This window comes from Podarcis erhardii (assembly GCF_964252035.2).
Source record: "Podarcis erhardii genome assembly, chromosome: 1".
Classification (NCBI taxonomy): domain Eukaryota; kingdom Metazoa; phylum Chordata; class Lepidosauria; order Squamata; family Lacertidae; genus Podarcis; species Podarcis erhardii.
Window position 1 is genome coordinate 97,454,679 of NC_138497.1, and position 20,118 is coordinate 97,474,796.

Here is a 20,118-nt window from a genome sequence, read left to right on the forward strand (position 1 = left end):
GCAAGTAGTTAAACATGGGTTCATACTCTGAATTGCAATTTGGGAGTCTTGGCCTTATCTTGAGGATTATTATTTTTGTTCCAGTCTGCTACGTATAATAATGACCTGCACCACTCTTTTCCCCCTAAAGCTCCCAAAAAGCCTCGTGTAAGGTTCAGTAATGTTATGGAGATTCGACAACTCCCATCAAGCCATGCATTGGAAGCAAAGCTGTCTCGTATGTCTTATCCAACAGTTAAGGAACAGGATTCAATATTAAAAGCTGTAGGGAAGCTTACCGCATCTCAAGTAGCCAAAATCAGCTTTTTCTTTTGCTTTGTGGTATGTCACCTATTCTTTATTAAGTATTGTTTCTAAATATATATTATTGGGAAGTTGGTTATTTTGTATTCTTTTTGCCCTATTATTTATATTTTTCTTTTTGAAGGCTTGACTAAAAATAGAATGGATCATTTTGGGTGTTGAGCTAGTCATTATATTTTGTTCATGCCATTTAGAGAAAGGGATGATCTTTGGGGGCTGTCTGCTCATTAATTAATTGCATATAACTGATTGACTTTAATTGTGGTTGTTTACAAAAGACTTCACCACAGGTGACTTATTGCAGGTGAGAGAGTTTACAATTTAATAAGCAGAAGTTGTCATTCATCATTAAAAGTAAAGGCTATCTTTAACGTTTTCATTCTCTGTTGCAATAATTCACCCGAATGAAAAGAGCTTCAAAAAATGTGATTTTCACTTTCAGTTCCATTTACCAACACTGATTAAAATTGGCCACCACCAATCTGGCAGATTAAAGTTCCAGCTATAATAATTTATCTCTAGCCACATTTTGAAATAAAATAAAAATCTACTGCATCTTACATTCTAGTTGATGGTTTTGAATTTAAAGATAAAAGAGACATTGAAGTATTTTCCATTTCACCACTAGCACAGCAGTGTTAAAAATTATTAGCATTATAGATAGGTGGGACAGACTCCTGTGACCTTTTGGATCTAAAGCAGTGTTGCATTTAGTTTCGAAGTGTATTAGACATTTATATGTACATTTAGTTGATTTTAGTATTTATATATATTATTTAGAATTAGGATGTATATTTGCAGACTTGATTTGTTGTTACTTAACTTATTTCATATGACTGTATCTGGTAAAGTTGGGAAATATGTCTAGCAGTTTCCAAAGAGGATCTTGAGAGCCATGGGACAATCATTTCTTTCATTGTTTTCAACAAATAGCATGTGATGTGATATGTATGCAATGTTTCTTTTGAACTACGGAGAAACATAGTGGCCCCAATCCTGATAAAGTTAGTAGCCCTTAATTTAATCATGGCTTAATTTGTCCCATGAGACTTAAGTCCAGTTGAAACAAATGAACTTTGAGCATAATTTTCTCTTTCAGGTTTGGAACTAATATGTTGGTATTTTGATAGTTCCAAGCATTTTATATGTCCATTATGTTCAAGGTGTTTTCAAAGCAACAACTAAGTGTCTGAAAGTATGTGAACAATCATTGTTACTTCTAGAATGTTTATCTACTTTTCTTAGCAGCTGCAAACCATTACGACAAAATTCAACATCGTATGAGCAGTTCTTCGCTTGTGCAACAGAGCTTCCTATCCTCCACCCACGCCCTCCATCTGCTCCAGAGGATTGGGGATCCTCTGGAGTAGATTTAGGAGGATGGAGTGAAATGTGAATTCCCATTGCATGAGCGGAAGTCTGTCCTGCTTGTGCACACACCATTGGATTTCACACTTGGTATATAAAAAACCCGAATTATTTTTTCATCTAACTGCCTAAACCTTTCATTTCCTCTTAATATAAATTGAATCCCTCCTACCTCCCAAGCATGCTCTCACTATATAGGCAAAGATCTGATTAACCTTTGGGGTTTATTTTTAATGGTTTGTGAGTTTCTTCTAACTTTTTAAAACTAACACATGTTGTTTAATCTCCTAGTGGTTCTTGGCAAACTTCTCTTATCAAGAAGCGCTTTCGGACACCCAAGTGGCCATCGTTAATATTCTGTCTTCAACGTCTGGTAAGAAATGAAACTTATAGAAAAGACTGTTGATACACTTAATTTTAGCAACTACAATTCAATAAGCTTGATCCAACTCACTGCATGTTTTAAGAAGGACATTATTCTATATTTTTGGTTGCAAAACTATACCTGATAATTGACTTTTTTTTCTTTCTTTCTCCTCCCCCCCGAACTTCAAGTGCCTTTTTCTGTTAAAAAACCAACCATGTCCCATGCTCAAATTGTATTTCTACAAGCCCAGATCAAGTAAACAGAATTTCCTCTAGCAATTTATTTCGTTGCCATTCTTTAAAAGATGCCCTGAATGTTTTCTAGAAAGCTGGGATGCACATTTTGATAACAACGAATCATTTTTAAAATGCTGAGTAGGAGGGGATTCTGGTTATGTTCTGAACAGTCCCCCACCCGCTGGCAACTCAGTATTGGCTCAGCATGAAAAGGCAACATGAACAAAGGACCCCGATAACACATAATCTTTATTGTATATGAACCTAGTAAGAGCTAAAGGATTAAATACTTATTAGAGAAACCACCTCATGTAGTCATGCAATCTGTAGGCTAAATAATTAATTGTGCTAATAGGGAAAGTCTTACTCAATAAAACTTTGAAATAAAGTGATTTCTTTAAAAAAAATACATTTCAAATAGTTTCAGTTTAACTCATACCATATAAATATTTGCTCTCCTTAGATTATTTTAAAAGCAGTGGTGCTATATTTTAAAAATTAAAATCATTTTCTGTTTAATTTGGTAAAAAAATATGTGCTATTAATTTAGGGGGTATTTTGTGATATTCAATATTAGCCATAGTATTAGACCTATTGAAATCAATAGACATAACTTAATTAAGTCTGTTGATTTTGTAGAGTCTCCTCTGAGAATAATATTGGTTATTGCCATTGTGTTAGACCCAGGCTACTACCGCTGCGGTCTGAACCATGTCTACTCAGAAGTTAGTTCTGTTTAATTTAGTGGTGCTTACTCCTGGGTATAAGGAGCTAGGGCTGCAGTCCTAACCTCACTTACCTGGAACTAACCCCCATTTAATTTAGTAGGACTTACTTCTGAGTACACATGGTTAATAACATTCATTCATTCATTCATTCATTGAATTTATATACCACCGTATAACCGGAGGTCTCAGGGCGGTTCACAATAAAAATCACAATATATAACATCAAAAATAAAAATAATCCAGTAACATCCCCCCCCCAAAAGAGCCTCCTTTTAAAAAGGTATAGGATGTAAGTTAGTAACAGCTAGATTCCACCGAAATTAACTTTTCTACATTTATTTCAGTGGGGCCTAAGTGAGACTAACTTACTTTGGATCCCAATCAATTTTCTTCAACATGTTTTTCAGTGTGTTTTCATCTGGTAAAGTGGTTACAGTATTTCTTTGTATTGTGTATTCAATGTTTCCCCCCCACAAATCTTAAATTCTTTCTTTTCACAGGATTATTTACCTTAATCCTAGCTGCAGTGTTTCCAAGTAACAGTGGTGATAGGTTTACCCTTTCAAAATTGTTAGCTGTCATTTTAAGGTAAGAATATAGACTCCTTAATCTCCAATTTTCTTCTCTCCTACAGGCTTGAATTTTCTTACATTCTTCTAGATAGCTGGATTTAGTAGTGCAGGTTTTGTCACTATTTTTAGGTGCAGCAGATCTTGAACAGCTGTAGGGGAAATAAGTTTGCAGAATACCTGCTCAAATGTTGCTCCTGTTCTGAAAGTTGGTCTGCCAATAATTGCTCATAGCCCCATTTTGCAACATGTAACACAGGATTAGAATTGTCACTGAGTCCTAACCTGAGCTGCTTTGTGTTACTATGGCCAGGTGAACCTTGTTAAATCAGATGACTGTGTGAAATTATCTAATATTAACTTTTCCATAGGGCATTTGGATTGTCTAGTGTACTTAAGTTATGAAAATGTTCACATATTAAAATAGCTTATACTTCATCCTAAGGGCTTCTCTACACATTCAGATATATGTGTATACTTTCTATAAACAAGAAATATAAGGAAATTATATTTGTTTTTGATTATCTGAACCATTATGATGCTTTGCTTTTCAAAGCATTGTTAATCCTGGTTTATATAATTCTGAGTGACATAGCAAAGAAGGAATACAAAATATTAATATACTTATCTCATAATTATAGATAGGCAATATTTTTAAGTGATTTCCACACAAAATGTCTTACTAAACTCAGCTCGAACTATAATACTTTATTTCTCAAATAGCATTGGAGGCGTTGTCCTTGTGAATCTGTCTGGGTCTGAGAAATCTGCTGGAAGAGATACAATAGGTACATTTCCCCAAAAAATTAATTATTGTTTATTGAAATATCTGAGTAGACATTACTGTACATTCTTGAGACAGGAACTACAAGAAAATACAATAATTTTTTTTATCGTAATATCATGTACGGATTGCAGTTGTAGAAGAAGCACTTTCTTTATAAAATAATTTAGATCAGTGGTGGCCAAACTTGGCCCTCCAGCTATTTTGAGACTACAGCGCCCATCATCCCTAGCTAACAGGACCAGTGGTCAGGGATGGTTGGAACTGTAGTCCTAAAACAGCTGGAGGGCCAAGTTTGGCCACCACTGCTTTAGATGATATCCACTGTCCTCCAAGGGAATGTCTCTGAATGGAATGGGAATTCTCCTTCTCCCACCTTTAGTCCCTTGCATCCTCTCTATTCTAGATTATTTTTGGGAGCGCTCTAGAACAGATGGTGTGGGGCCACATAGGGAACTGTAGTCAGAAGTAGAGGAAGATCCATTCTGCTCAGGATTAGATTAGGCTGTCACCCTTTTATGTTGTTTTGCAATGCTTTCCCTTTTTGCTTCATATGGTTTGTTTGTTTGTTTGTTTGAGTATAAATGAAACATCTTAACAGCATGTCATCTTGTAAGAAATTCAGTCCATAGTATAGCGATTAATACTTTTATTTTAACACAAGTTGTGTGGCTTTCTTCTCCCCACCCCCAATCTACAGGGTCCTTGTGGTCTCTTGTGGGAGCTATGCTTTATGCAATCTACATAGTCATGATAAAACGAAAAGTAGACAGAGAAGACAAACTTGATATACCAATGTTTTTTGGTAAGAACAGAACTTGAAACTATACTATTTTCTGTTACCAAGTCTTGCTCACTAGGATCCAGTTTTGTAAAAATGTACAGGCAGTGACCGTTTTAGGCACATCCACTTGATGCGCAACCGCTGATGCGCAGGTCCTTTTGGACCTGAAAGAGGGCAGAATTGTCACTGCCTTTTCCTTTAAGAAACCTTAAGGGCATGATATTATGTTTGCTGACTGGGAGCAGTTATGGACCACAGGTATTAAATTTACGGCATGCAGTGCCCTGAAAGAGAACATAATGAAAATGATCTATAGGTGGTACATGACCCCAGTCAAGCTTGCAAAGATATATCATTTGCCCAATAACAATTGTTGGAAGTGTAATGAATGTGAAGGAACTTTTTATCACCTTTGGTGGACCTGCCCAAAGATTAAGGCCTACTGGGAAATGATCTATAACGAAATTAAGAAAATCCTTAAGTGGACATTTGTAAAGAAACCGGAGGCTTTTCTTCTGGGCATGGTCGGCCAATTGGTACCAAAGAAAGATAGGACCTTTTTTATGTATGCAACAACAGCAGCAAGAATCCTTTTGGCGAAGTATTGGAAGACTAAAGAATTACCTACTCTGGAAGAATGGCAGACCAAGGTGACTGAATTTATGGGACTGGCAGAGATGACCGGCAGAATCCGTGACCAGAGGAAAGAGACAGTGGAGGAGGACTGGAAAAAATTTAAAATCTATCTTAAAAATTGTTGTAAAATTTCGGAATGTTAAGATGTCAAGGGATTGGATACAAAGAATTACAGCTATAAATTGAAATTTATAAAATAGAATTTTTTTTTTTTAAAGAGAATTAAATATAAAAATGGGATGAAGAATTGCTAAAAATTTTAAAATATGGATGCAGTGAAGGGGAGGTTCGGGGAAGTCGTGTTATGTTTATTTGTTTTTTGTTTATGTTGTAAAATCAATAAAAATTATTTAAAAAAAAAAAAAAAGAAACCTTAAGGGCAAATGTAGACAGGATATTGAATTGTGTGAATTTTCATGAAATGCTTATACAGCTCCTCTAGACCAGGTACAGTCTTAGCATGTCTTTTCTGCCCATAGTAGAAAGGATACCCTACCCATAAGTATCTCCTCTTGTTCTAGCACACACTGCTAGTGATGTGCTTTAATCAAGCAGTGAGGGTATACCTATTTTAATAAATAAAATATCTAATTCCAGGTTAGAGGACTATCCTAGCAATTCTACTTATTAATTTTTTTTGAAATTAATCCTGTGAATTTGATGTGACGATTATCTACCAAATGAATCCTGTAAAGAGTCTGACATACATATATACTAGAGAAGTAGTGAAGTTCAAGAGAAGTTCACTACTGTAGAGATACGTTTAATTATTTTGGCTTTGTTGCTAACACTTTATTATTCTGGGTTTTTGCAGGTTTTGTTGGTTTGTTTAATTTGCTGCTGCTTTGGCCAGGTTTCTTTTTACTCCATTATACTGGATTTGAGAACTTTGAATTTCCCAGTAAATTAGTCCTTATGTGCATTGTCATCAATGGCCTTGTTGGAACCGTCCTGTCTGAATTTCTCTGGCTGTGGTATGTGCCTAGCTCTGATTCATTGTTTTATATTAATATCAGGTAGCTATTAAGGAGTCAACAAACGAGGCTGCATTTTACCGAAAGAGCTAGGACTGTTTTTACAGGGCACTGGTTATTGCAAAATACTGTGTTAAAAGTTATTGACACAGATATCTTTTGTCATCACCAAGAAGCATTAAATTTCATTAAGTGGAAGAAAGACTATGTATGTAATGCAGCGCTGAAATTCCTGGCTCAATAAGCCATGAGCTGCATCTACCTGCCTCCCCTCCCCCTTTCACATGAGTTGCAAAGCAAACAAGTATGTAGCTTCCCATGATGTGCAATTTGGGAACTATGGTTAAGGTCTTACAAACAAATCAAGGTTAGGCACTAGCTTTGAACCAGAGTTTAAAGGTGATGTATGAATCCCGGCTTGTTTGCAGCCACTTAGGACTCAGCTTACAAGTCATGCAAGGCTGTGCTTAAGAGCTAAATCCTTTCTTTCTTTCTTACTCATGCAACCAGAGTAGCAAAGGCAGGTGCACTCTGTTAGTGTATATATTAGCTTATTAAGGCAGGGCTCTGCTTGTCCAGAGCAAGTGACCATTGACCCCCAGGCTATTGCCAGAGTTCCCCAACAGCCAGTTGGGAAGCTTCCAGCACAACGCTGTGAAATGTGCACTCTTTCTCTCTTTAAGAAGCCATCTGAGTCTGCAAAAGTACTGTGAATTAAACCAGGTACATGTCAGTGCTGCGGCGGCAGCATATGCAGTTCAGTTCTCATTCTCCTGCCCAGTCTCATTGCGAAGAAGTCTCAGTTCTTGGTTGGGAAAAGGTTCTAGGTGGTAGTAATGGGAGAGAAGAGGAGCTTTCATGGAGAAATAGTCAGAGGGAAATATGTAGGTGCTCTGTGTTCATGTGCAGCTTTGAATCTTATCTGTTGTATGTAGACATTGTTGTATAATTTTTCTGTGATCATCAACCCTGAGTAGGTATCAAGGGGCTGAATAGTGCAATGGCTTTTTGATTACCTAAAATAGTTTCCTTTGAATCAAATTGCAAATGTCCAGTTTAGTTTGGAGGATCAAGGTCTTGGTATCCATGTTCACTTAGGCTGCAAACCTATACCCATTTTCCTTGTCCTTGGTAGGGCTTGCTTTCAAATAGACACACTTAGAATTACAGTGTTAGTCTCTCACTACTTAATGAATCCCTTGATAATGAAAAGTCAAATGTGTGGACTGTCTATAGTGATTTGGTTTGTATTGAATACAGATGATGCAGGTAAATAGTAGTGAGATGCATTAGTTAATTGATGATGACTCGTAAAGATGTGTGAGTCCTCACTTGATTCTGTAATCATTGAGTGAACTGCAACTGGTAGTCCAGTGAAAGACTTTCTTTCCTGTAGGACTAGTGTTGGATTGGAAATACATTATACGTATTAACACTACTGGAGTTGGGCCACAGCTGGGAATTATGATATTTATTTATTTTTGAAAAATAGATGATTTCAAAAGTAAAAACCTGGAATTTGTTAGTTAAATTTAAAAACCATGAGACTTGAGGTGTAGGGTATGTGTGAAACTATTGAGCTGGTCTTTCTCTATTTGTCTTCTGATTTTGGTGCAGTTTGTGTTCTCAGTTTTGTCTCCTCAGCTAAGTAAGGTTAGAAATATTTATATTTAGAGTTTCTTTGTATTATTATCCGTTTTCCAAGTGCTTTGGCTTTCAGAAATGTGTTTAGCAGGCCACAACGGGTCCACAAATTATGCTTATCCATGGTGTATACAACAATGAAACTTGCTTCTACACTTCCCCTGTTTAGTTTTTAAACTCAAGTGTTTTATATTTTACCATTTTCTTAGGGGCTGTTTTCTTACCTCATCACTGATAGGCACACTTGCTCTGAGCCTTACAATACCTCTGTCCATAATAGCCGATATGTGCATGCAAAAGGTAATGTATTTTATTATTTTTATTATTATTAATGACAATTGTAAGAACTGCCCTGGTTAGGACTCTTAGCAATGTCACATGACTAGGGAGAATTAAAATAGCTGTGGTAGGGAGGAATAAGTTGTACTTAATTGCAAGTGACTGCTTTTGCTTCTCCAGCAATATCATTTAATGTTCACTACCTTAAATGCAACCTTCTATTTTTATAAGGTGAAATAAGTGGGTGGCTTTTTTAAAAAATGGAGGGGGGGATGTAATGGGCACGATCCTTGCAAGCTCACTGATCACATAGGGCATAACAGAGGCCTGTTCCTTCCTTTCCCCACCTATCTAGACACATAGAAGTGCCACCAGGGCAATCCAGGACATGAGATGTCTGTGCATGCCTCCCATTGTCTTCCACGCTCATATTTCTTGACAGAGCAAGGGCTGCATGAGAATGCGGGAGGCACACATGGGCCACCCATTTTCCAGGTTTCTTGGTGCCTGCGTTTGCAGAGCAGGGAAATGGAGCTCTCTTGTCTCTTTCTCAGCCTCTCTGCACAAGGGCATGGAACCTGCTTGGTCACTGAACCAGTGATTAAGCTTTTGAGTCTTTATATACCTTCTACAAATAAAAGACGTCTCCTAACTTGCTAGAATTCTGTATTATAGGAATTAGATCCTGATTACGTGGGTAGAAGGGCTGTATAATTTTGTATGGGTTTAGAAGCCTCAAAGGCAGGCATAGGCAAACTCAGCCCTCCAGATGTTTTGGGACTACAACTTCCATCATCCCTAGCTAACAGGACCAGTGGTCAGGGATGATAGGAGTTGTAGTTCCAAAACATCTGGAGGGTCGGGTTTGCCTATGCCTGCTCAAAGGTCTTCAAAGGTTTGACTTTTCATAGAAAACCCAAGAATGTTGGTGGTTCTAGTTAAAATAAAAGGAGTTAAAAGTGCATGTCCGCATTGCAACATGTCTCCATCATGGTCAAGCTATCATGTTATTGCAGAGGATTTAGGCATGCTTGCTCTTGTAGTTGCCAATGAAAGCCTTGCTGGAAACATGCTTTGACTTTATCCCTCATTGCTGAACAGAATAAGAAATGGTGCTATAGTAGTTAGGGGTATTTGTCCATGAACAATAAGTTGAGTTAAGTTACCAGCTGTCAGAAATAAGATTACTTTTAGATACAGTTCAGGTTTAATTCTACAGCAGGAAGGATTTTATTGAATCCAGGTAGTAGTTGCTGTTTTTCAAGTAGAGGTGCAGAGATCCTATAGGAACATGGGTATTTTGACAAATGAAAATACTCTATCAGTATGTCAGGGACACAGCAGGAAAACTGTTTAAGTAGATGGCATGAGAAATACCTAAATTACTTGATGAATGAAGCATACGGCAGGTTGTATTTTAGCCTGTCACAGTGGAAGTGTTGTCTCGTTTTCATATTCATTTTTAATGCTGGTAGAATTTGCCCTCATTGTGACACTTTCATTCTAAAGTGAGACATTTCCAATATAGTGTGAGATTAGCATTTGATGCAGCTACTAGTCTCATCTGCTAACAAAGGCTTTGGATTGATGTCCAAATAACTTGCACAATTCAGACCCACAAATTAAATAATTCACGCTTCTTTCTGCTGTATCCAATGCTGAAATGCTTCTGATCCCTAGTATACAATGTTTCTTCCTTTGTTTTTTACCTTTCCCCTACCCACTGGCTTTAAGGTCCACGAACTACAAAACAGGTTTTCCCACTTATGGCTCTGTGGAGCTAGGTGGCAGTAGCAGAGTCTTGGCATTGCACGATGTACCTAGCAAGAAGGAAGCAGCAACAAAGAAAGATGGATGCCTGGGTGGAAAATTGGCACAAAACTCTTTCTTCTTCACAGTGGCTGTGTTTGGACGTATTAGTGAAATGCAGTTTATTGTTCCAGGAATGAGCTGCAGCAAGCTTAAGGCTTGCACACTCTTTCTTCTCTGCTCCAGCAAGGAGAGGAGATTGGAACAGGCTAGGAATCTGGCTTGGAATCTGGCTAGGAATCTGAAGTTTAACTTTGGTTAATCAAAACTGGAAGCAAAAGCTTGCAATCTTCTTGTGGCTGATTTGAGGGCAGTTCCTGGTCCAGCTGCAGCTCCCCATGACACAACCCAAGCTGTTGAAATGGGACCCATGTGCCTCAGTTGAGACATTTGGAGGGATCTTAACCACTGAGCCTCTTGGGCTTGCTGATCAGAAGGTCAGCAGTTCGAATCCCTGCAACGGGGTGAGCTCTCATTGCTCAGTCCCAGCTCCTGCCAACCTAGCAATTCAAAAGCACGCCAAAGTGCAAGTAGATAAATAGGTACTGCTCTGGCGGGAAGGTAAACAGCGTTTCCATGCACTCTGGTTTTGGTGTTCCGCTGCGCCAGAAGCAGTTAGTCATGCTGGCCACATGACCCGGAAAACTGTCTGTGGACAAACGCTGGCTCCCTCGGCCTGTAAAGCGAGATGAGCACCGCAACCCTAGAGTCTTTTGCGACTGGACTTAACTGTCAGGGGCCCTTTACCTTTACTTTTTAGAGGAGAAGGAAGAAAACTAATTGTGTGAAACAGCCTTTCAACCTTTTGGGATGCGACCAATATTTTTTTAAAAAATTGATGAGTCCAACTTTTAATCAAATATGAGTAAAAATTAGTTGACTGAAACACTTGGGCTTCTGATTTTGTAAACTGAGTAACTTCATTTACTTGCATATAAATAGTGTATGTGATAACATTGGCAGCCGTTCCAAATAAAGTGCCAATATGAGATGGCTACTCCTATTGCTGTGTTTTAAAACCTTACACAGATCTACTCCATCTAGGAAAATGTTTTCCAATATTTCTGTAATGACCAAATACCTTCTTCCTTTACTCCACTTTTACTATTGGTGGAATAGCAAATTGATATTTTAAAAGCAAAATGCTATCCTTGTTCTAATTTCAGGTCCAATTTTCTTGGTTATTTTTTGCCGGGGCAATCCCTGTATTCTTTTCATTTTTCATTGCAACTCTCTTATGTCACTACAACAACTGGGATCCAGTGATGGTGGGAATTAGAAGAGTTTTTGTATTCATTTGCAGAAAACACCGTATTCAGAGGTGGGATCATTTCTTTACAGCTTTATCTCTTTCCATTCCTACATGGACTTCTTTTGATGCATATCTTTATTATTCCTTTGTTTTGCCACTGTTGATGGGGGTGGGCAGGTGAAAAGGCGGTTAGGGCACCTGCACTTTTAATAGTTTTACAGTACGGAGAATATAAACAGATGTATCTTGCATGAGTTGAAATTCCCCCTTCTACACAGCTATGTAAGGAGCATGAAACTTCATCTACACGACTTTGATTAGTTTGCATGATCTGGTTTCAACTGTCTGAAATATATGTTCTCATTGGACATTGTTCTAAATTCTTAAATTATTACTCTCTTATTACAGCATACTTTTCTCAACAGTATTCTAGTTTGGGAAAACATTGTTCCACTGACAGTCTTTGAATTGCTCATTTTACAGATAATCAAGGCACAAATAATTCTTAACATAAAACTTAGCAAGGACATTGAGGAAAACTATGTATATAAAAAAGTACAAATCATTTATATTTTTTACAAAGTAACCCCTGACAAATAAACAACTATCAAAATGATCTGATAATTAAGCTGTTCTTTTTTTATAATCATACTTTTCCTTACTACACATTTTAGTTATCAATTTAATTTTAGAGCCAACAAACGTGGAGTGAAGAATGTAAAAGGGTTCTAAACAAAATGCTGTGCATGACAATTTCTTGTCAAAGTCAAGATATTTTCCCTATCAGGACTAGCATTATAGATGTGCCTGTCTGCTTTTCATAATGCTGTGTATAAATACAAATTTCACAATCTGTATCATTTTGTAGAACATCTGACGAAAGTGAGCAATGTGAAAGTCTCATTGCCATGCACAGTGTTTCGCAAGAAGATGGAGAAAATTGCTGTTCTTAGACAACAGGTATGCACAATTATAAAAAAGTTGTGGGTTACATCTAAGTTATAAAAAAGAAATGTATTACGTTATCAACATGAAACAGTTCCCATCTCCTTACTTTTGGAATGTTAATAATAAGCACAGATGTTATAGAGCCGGTTATGTATGCCAATTGATGACAACAATTGCAGCAGCACAACTTCAGAGAATCTGTGAGCATCAGTTTTAATAGTGGTTTAACTTGTAAAGTTTCTAATGTTACATTGTTTGTTTTATTTAGCATAAAAACATTTATCATTTAATATTTCAAAAAAATTCTTATTAAGTGGTGTGCAGTCTAAAAAGCATACAAAAATCATGAAAACATGAAAACAAAATTATGTATGTGATTTAATAATTTGATAACCATGAGAAAAGACTTAATAATCACAGGTACTTCATAATGACACTGCCAGATATGCTTGTCCAGGTGTAAGTGCATGAATGTAATTTAAAATACATTTATTTCCCAATAATCCTTCTGCTTCTTCCTTTATGTACTAAAATGCTGAACAGGCTGCTATGTAGTCAGATCCTTAGGTTTATTTAATCTATAGCAGCATGATTAGTTAATGTAGGTTATAAAGTCCAGTCAAATAAATGCAGAATGTTGTATGTAATAAACTAATAATACTTTCCCCATTTCTGCAATAGTGCAAGATGGAAAAATAACTCAGCGAAGAGACAATCTCCTGGAAAGTCCTTATGGAATCATGTTTCAGTGCCTCTTCTGAATCTTTAATTGTTTCAGTTCTTTTGAAACTTAAAAATACACTCTCACTTTCTCAGTTCCAATCTTGAATCGGTTTTATTAAAGAGCTACTTTACTACAAGAAATCCCAGTCCTTCTAAGAAACCAACCTGCCTTATAGAACTCAGTTGGTGAAATTACTTGATACAATCAATGAAGTGAATGCTGATCTAGTGTTTTTTTGGGTTTTTTAAGCTTTCATATTTTCTTAAGTGCTGGATGACATTTTTACAAAAACTTTTCAAATTCTGTAAAAAGTCTGTGTGAATCCTAATTTTGTATAAACTTTCAAATGTAAAAGTAAAATACAGCAGTTACCTGTAATAGGTACTGATTACCCTTGTATGATGCTTAAGCTCTACTTGAATAACAACAAAAGAGCAGAAAATTATTTAATTTATTGAATAACTTCATTATTTCAGAAGCTATTATGGCTACTCAGTACTATATAATATGCCATCTTATCTATATGAAAGACCTTGAAAGAGTTTGGGTGCCTTGTGTTTTAAATATCTGTGTCCTAATTCAAATTTTTGAAGAACTCTTAATGTAAAAGTATAACTTAACATCAGAATCCTTATAAATATGAACTACAAAAACTGATCTAAAGAATCTTCTAAAGAATTCAATTCCTGTTGTTTTAACGAAAGTTGTAAAATGTATCAAACCAAATATAAAAGCTGGAAACAATAGAGTGCTCTGAATTCAATGATGGAGAAGGAAAAAAGTTTCTAAACTTTTGTACACAATTTCTCATTGAAGTCAATATATTTTCCCTATCAGGACTAGCGTTATGGATGTACCTGTCTGTGACCAAGAAAAAGGAGGTGCTTAATTTCCTCCCTCCCTCCCTGCCTGCCTGCCTGCCTCCCTTCCTCTTTGTTCCCAAAGCTGCTTTCCCATCTGAGGAGGAAAAAACACAGGATCTTATTTTTAAAAACCAAAAGGATTGATCGTAGAATGCCTGTCACATGTAATTGTGGACTAAAGAATAACACATGTATGTAATTTGGAGCTTGCGATGCAAGGCTTTCCTCTTCAGAGAAAGGGCCCCTGGCTGCATGGAAATAATATGTTGCAGTGGTGCATGTTTTTTTAACAAGTTAAACTCATTCTACACTATGTGGAATGGGTTCTGGTTTACAGAGAATTCTAATACATGGGAAGAGTGCATATAAGTTATCAGTCTTCAGTAAGACAAAAGGCAGAGGGCTCAAATGGTGGGAAAAGACTTGGATCTAGAAATTTGCTAGCAGAAATTCTGCTATTGGTGCTGTTCCGTCAACTATTGTGCTAGAGCCAGCTGAAGGCATTGTGTGAACTTGACATGGAAGCTTATCTGGATTTCATTTCTTGCACAAGGATCTCGCACTAAGTCAGGAAAAGGCTATTCAGCTCCTCAAGGAGGACTTCCACTTGCAGAAGGGCACCTCTGGATCCCACCTTGACATTGCAATCCTGTAGACACTTACTTGGAAGTTAGCCCTGTTGACTACAAGGGGAATTGCTTCTGAGTGAACACCTGGAAGATGCACTGCATATAGAAACCGATAGTGCTACAACAGTACTGTGCAACCCAGTAAATATTTTCAGAATAATTAAACAATGGATTTCATTTATTAATTTAAGACTATTGGCTGTTTTAAACACACACACACACACAAAAAAACAACAACAACAACAACAGCACATTAATGTCAATGTGTCTATTTAATGCCTTTGCTGGATACCCACTTCCTAGTTTCTAAACTTTGAAGTAGTATCTATGAGCCTACATGCTCTAAAATACAAGTTGTGGTTCAAATCCTCGCTATACCTCTACTCTCAATGGCATTGTGAACTTGTACATTCCACTCTTAGAACACAGTAGTATGTAGCTTGGATCCTGAGTTGCCCTTCCACAAAAGGAAGGGACTGCTTGCTAGTGGAAGGGGGAGCTGGTTTTTGCAGTTCCTCCATAGGCCCCACTGGCAGGTCACATGCTGGTCTGGGTGATCTTCCTACCATCAAGTGTAAATTTGAAGGAGAAATTCATGAAAATTTGTGCTCTCCTTCAATGGGCAGGAGCGTCCCCTGAGCAGAGTTCTCCTCATCGGGAACTTAGGCCAACAGTTTTAGGAGAGAAATAGTCAAGGTTAGTAGTGCCCATACAAATAAGATGAGAACAAACAAAATTGTGTCAGTTAAGGAAGCACCTTGACTAAACACTTCATCCACTTAGTTAAGTAAACTATTTTTTTCAGAGTCCTTATGTATTCCTACTTCTGACTGGCAGCCATAGATCATATATAACCTTCCATACCTGCACAGTATGTAGGTTGCTCTCAGTCGTTGTCAACTATTGAGAGGATTGTAAGCTGTTTTGTGTCCATTTGATTTCTTGACCACCAACTTGAATTGATTTGTGACTTGACCTTGCATAAAGTTTAGATCATTGGCAGGAGCAAGACTTATCTCCAATAAGATTACATTGCTTTAGGAAGGCGAAAGATTATGGGCCTAAGTCTGTCTGGAAATGGAAAAACAAACTATTAGTGCATCAGGCAGTAGAGAAAGTAAGCAACAGTAATGATTTGCTTCATTAATGTTCTACTCTTTGAGAGTGTCAGTCAAGCTTGGATAGTAAAAATTGACCACTAAATTATGTTTTTATAGCTACTGGAGCAGTAATTTGGTGGCTTATACAGTAATGTGCCTCCTGTGGCCAATTCTGCTTTCAGATATGTGAGTTGCAATGTTTATGGCAGGGAGGCAAGTGCCATTTCTACATTCATGGCAACCCCCCCCCCCCGCCCCAGTATTTACCTGCAACAATTAGCAGGAAGCCATCCTAACCTTTACCTTACATAATCTGTCTTTAAAATACCTTGATGGAAGAGTGTGTTTTTAAAATAATAATAAAAAAATTTTGAAGATATGAGAAATATATTTATAATGCACACTTTATTTCAACATTTCCTGTATATCCAGCAATACCACTAGGTGATAGACGTGTGGTTTATCCTCTCTGGGCCTAGCATCCTCTCATTACATTGTTTGTTTGTTTAAATGTGCTCAGAAAAGCTAGTGTGCGAGCAAAACTATTAACCGTTTGGATTGTTTTTCTTACTATTCTTTTAGCAGTTGGGAGTACATTATAAAGTGAAATCTCTGAAAACTGTCAACAGTGATTTTAAGGTTTTAAAATGTATGAGTTACAGTACATACATATTATATATGGCATTGGACCTGCATTTAATAAACTATAATGATATTTTTCTACACTCAATTGCGTCTGCCTAGTCCCACCCTGAACAATAATTATGTCAACAGTCTTTCTTCTAGAACAAATTCTTAATGTCAACATTTAGCTTTATAAACTTGGCAACTATCTATTATATCTTAGGACCAGCTTATTAACTGCAGTAAGTGTGTGAAGAGGATAAATTGCCTGTATCGCCACTCTGGAAGAGCAGAAATTTATCACTTTGCATTTTCACAGTACAGTGGTACCTCAGGTTAAGAACTTAATTCGTTTCGGAGGTCCGTTCTTAACCTGAAGCGCCCCTTTAGTTAATGGGGCCTCGTGCTGCTGCCACGTGATTTCTGTTCTCATCCTGAAGCAAAGTTCTTAACCTGAGGTACTATTTCTGGGTTAGCGGAGTCTGTAACCTGAAGCATCTGTAACCTGAGGTACTACTGTATCTGGAATTCTTAAATCACCTCTGGATCCAATCCAGTATTCTCAAGACAAACTTAGTTCCCAGTGCCTCTGTGTGGGACATAGGGACAGAGTTGCTTCATTTTTTAATTATTTAGCTTGTACACTGAAGTAAAGTAACTTTGTGAAATGTTACATAGTCATATAGTGATTTAAAATGTTTTTATTTGCCAACTTTTTAAATTAAAGCCCATCTCAACTACATATTTAATATTGGCCTTTCCCCCAGGCTAAAACAGATCACACCAAAATGCAAAATTAAAAGTAGACAGTGTCAAATTGGAGATGCTGGGAATTAGATACGGGGCCTTGTTGTATAATGAACAAATGACCCTGCTGCTTCTGAAATCTTTGCTTATCCTATCTCCACCCCAAGAGCAGTAATTTGGTTCGGAGTATGTCTGTTTATTACAAATATTTTAATATCTCCCTTTGATCATATTCCCAGAGTGTTTACATGTTGATGTTGACTGGATATCTGATAATGAACCCCGTCCCTTGATTATTTACTCATTTCCCATGATTCCTATGAAAAACCTTCCTATTCTGCCATTTCATCTATATTGTTTCCTTGTTTCCTTTCTGCTTTGTTTTATTCATGATTTTGTTACCCCTGGAGAGGGTCCCTGGGATATGACCTTGGTAACAAACCATGCCTCTGTCTCTGGGTTTGCATTTCTGATTAAGGTGGTTGGCTTCCCCCAAGGCCAGAACTTTGGAAGGTGTTGCAAATTAACATTAGTAACAGCGCCTGAGACAAAAGCAAAACCTTACCTGTAGGTGGATATCTGTTTGCGGAGAGATTTGGAAGATAACATAGTTAGAAGGAACATCTGTCACCTGCATTTTCTAGGGAATATGAATAGCTTATAGTAGTCTTTAGCTTTGTGCATTTTTAAAAATGGCATAGAGCTAAAGAAAATAGTAAGTGCAATGACTTTTAACTGTGTTGAGGAGAGGGAGGGGAAATTCCACTGAACAGCTACAACTCATTACACTAGCGGAACAGTTTAGTTGGATACCACCTATAATCTGGGGGGAAACAGCTCTGTTCCCCTATGCTCAAGAGTTTCATGCAGAGAAAATGTGGCTGGAATAAACATAGTGGTACCTCTTGAAATGCCCTGTATTGGAGAGTGATGTGTTTGTATGCTGTTTGGCAGTGTACATCATAATCGGATCACAACCACCTTGAATAGTGGATTTCTTTGTCTACCTAGGCACTTGAAGTCTGCATATTGGTATGTGTGAATAGACTTATTGTTGAGAAAAGATTTGGTAAATCCTTTTCAGTGGAAAGTTGCTATGAGGTACTGCTCAGGGGATATTCAAGACAGCAAACCTAAAGCTGTAACACTTTAAATTGTAGAGATAATGAGATGAGAAAGAGAGAGAGTCTAATGTTGCACAGATTAAATTTTTTTGGCTTGAACAATGTACATACTTCTTTTTAAAGAATGAACAGTAAGAGTAATCTCAAATCTATAGAGCAGTTCTCATGCACATTTATGGACTTGAGCAATTACTTGTTTTCACTGCCTACCGTGATGGATACATAAACATTTCTAAATAGGAGCAGTGTGCCAAATGTGTACATTAGAGCTGAGAAATAAAAATTGAAAACTAGGACACACAACGTAATGGCCAGATCCTGTACTTGTTGCATTCTTTTGGAGTCAACTCATTACAAAAATATTATAATAACATTTTTTTATTGATTACCCCCCCCCCAAAAAAAATCTGGCTGAGTTGCCCCAGCCACTCTGGGTGGCTTCCAACACACATAAAAATAATAATAAAACATCAAACAATCCAATCCAATATGGAAGTCAAAATAACTTTAAAATAAACAACTTATATCAAAGCAATATTCAATAATCCATTAGAATCCAATAGTAAACAGTAAAATTAAACATCAGCAAATAATAATTGCCGAAGAATTGATGCTTTTGAATTATGGTGCTGGAGGAGACTCTTGAGAGTCCCATGGACTGCAAGAAGATCAAACGTATCCATTCTTAAGGAAATCAGCCCTGAGTGCTCATTGGAAGGACAGATCGTGAAGCTGAGGCTCCAATACTTTGGCCACCTCATGAGAAGAGAAGACTCCCTGGAAAAGACCCTGATGTTGGGAAAGATGGAGGGCACAAGGAGAAGGGGACGACAGAGGACAAGATGGTTAGTGTTCTCGAAGCTACCAGCACGAGTTTGACCAAACTGCGGGAGGCAGTGGAAGACAGGAGTGCCTGGCGTGCTCTGGTCCATGGGGTCACGAAGAGTCGGACACAACTAAACAACTAAACAACTCAACAACAACAACAAAGAAAAATAATTAAAAAGTTTACACTTATCATTTAGAATAAAGAATTACTAATCAATAATAAAAATAACAGCAAATCACAATGCATAAAATACCACAAAACATACAAAATCATGTAAAAGGGTCATGTTGCGAAACAAGAACACATAACCTGTAAAATTATTATTTTTAAGTATCCCTGAACTCCTCCCTTCCGAGCTGCTTCTGCTCTTCTCAAAGTCATGGTCTGGGAAAGGCTCCCAGGGCTGGAGGGTGGGGCAAGACAGATGGAAAAGCCATTGCCTACAGAAAGTCTCCCTCCCCTCAGTTCTTATAAAGATGTCTGAAAATGAAACGTAAAGGCTGGCAACATCAGCCCCACCAATGTGGAAATGCCTTGCAGATGATTGCAGTCATGTTGTGTATCCCCAGCAGTGACCGGAGGAGGAATGACTGCTGGGAGGATCGCAGACAGAAGAAACACCATGGTACATCAGCAGCAAAACTGGACATGTTCATTGCTCCAACTGCAATAAATTATGTCTCTTCCACCTCAGTCTCTACAGCCACAGCAGGCGCTGTAACTGCCCAGTGGTTTCACTTCATCCCCAAAGGCGCATTTCTCCATTGTCTCCTAAGGCAGGCAGGTGTCAGCAACTT

The 20,118-nt window shown here is 37.6% G+C and overlaps 1 protein-coding gene across 5 annotated transcripts in view; it reads left to right on the forward strand.

Moving 5' to 3' along the window:
* The window catches only part of SLC35F5 (solute carrier family 35 member F5), a 28,436-nt gene extending 14,933 nt beyond the window's left edge, over positions 1-13,503 (forward strand). For 4 of the 5 annotated variants that reach the window (XM_081872687.1, XM_081872688.1, XM_081872690.1 and 1 more), the window contains 10 exons: positions 131-321; positions 1,963-2,044; positions 3,503-3,590; positions 4,295-4,359; positions 5,056-5,160; positions 6,590-6,749; positions 8,603-8,693; positions 11,648-11,802; positions 12,602-12,693; positions 13,363-13,503. In XM_081872687.1, coding sequence (XP_081728813.1) covers positions 131-321; positions 1,963-2,044; positions 3,503-3,590; positions 4,295-4,359; positions 5,056-5,160; positions 6,590-6,749; positions 8,603-8,693; positions 11,648-11,802; positions 12,602-12,686 — 1,022 coding nt within the window. In that variant the 3' untranslated portion in view covers positions 12,687-12,693; positions 13,363-13,503. The remainder of the gene's footprint in view (positions 1-130; positions 322-1,962; positions 2,045-3,502; positions 3,591-4,294; positions 4,360-5,055; positions 5,161-6,589; positions 6,750-8,602; positions 8,694-11,647; positions 11,803-12,601; positions 12,694-13,362) is intronic. The other variant, XR_014159053.1, reaches the window with a different exon arrangement.
* Positions 13,504-20,118: the final 6,615 nt, after the last annotated feature.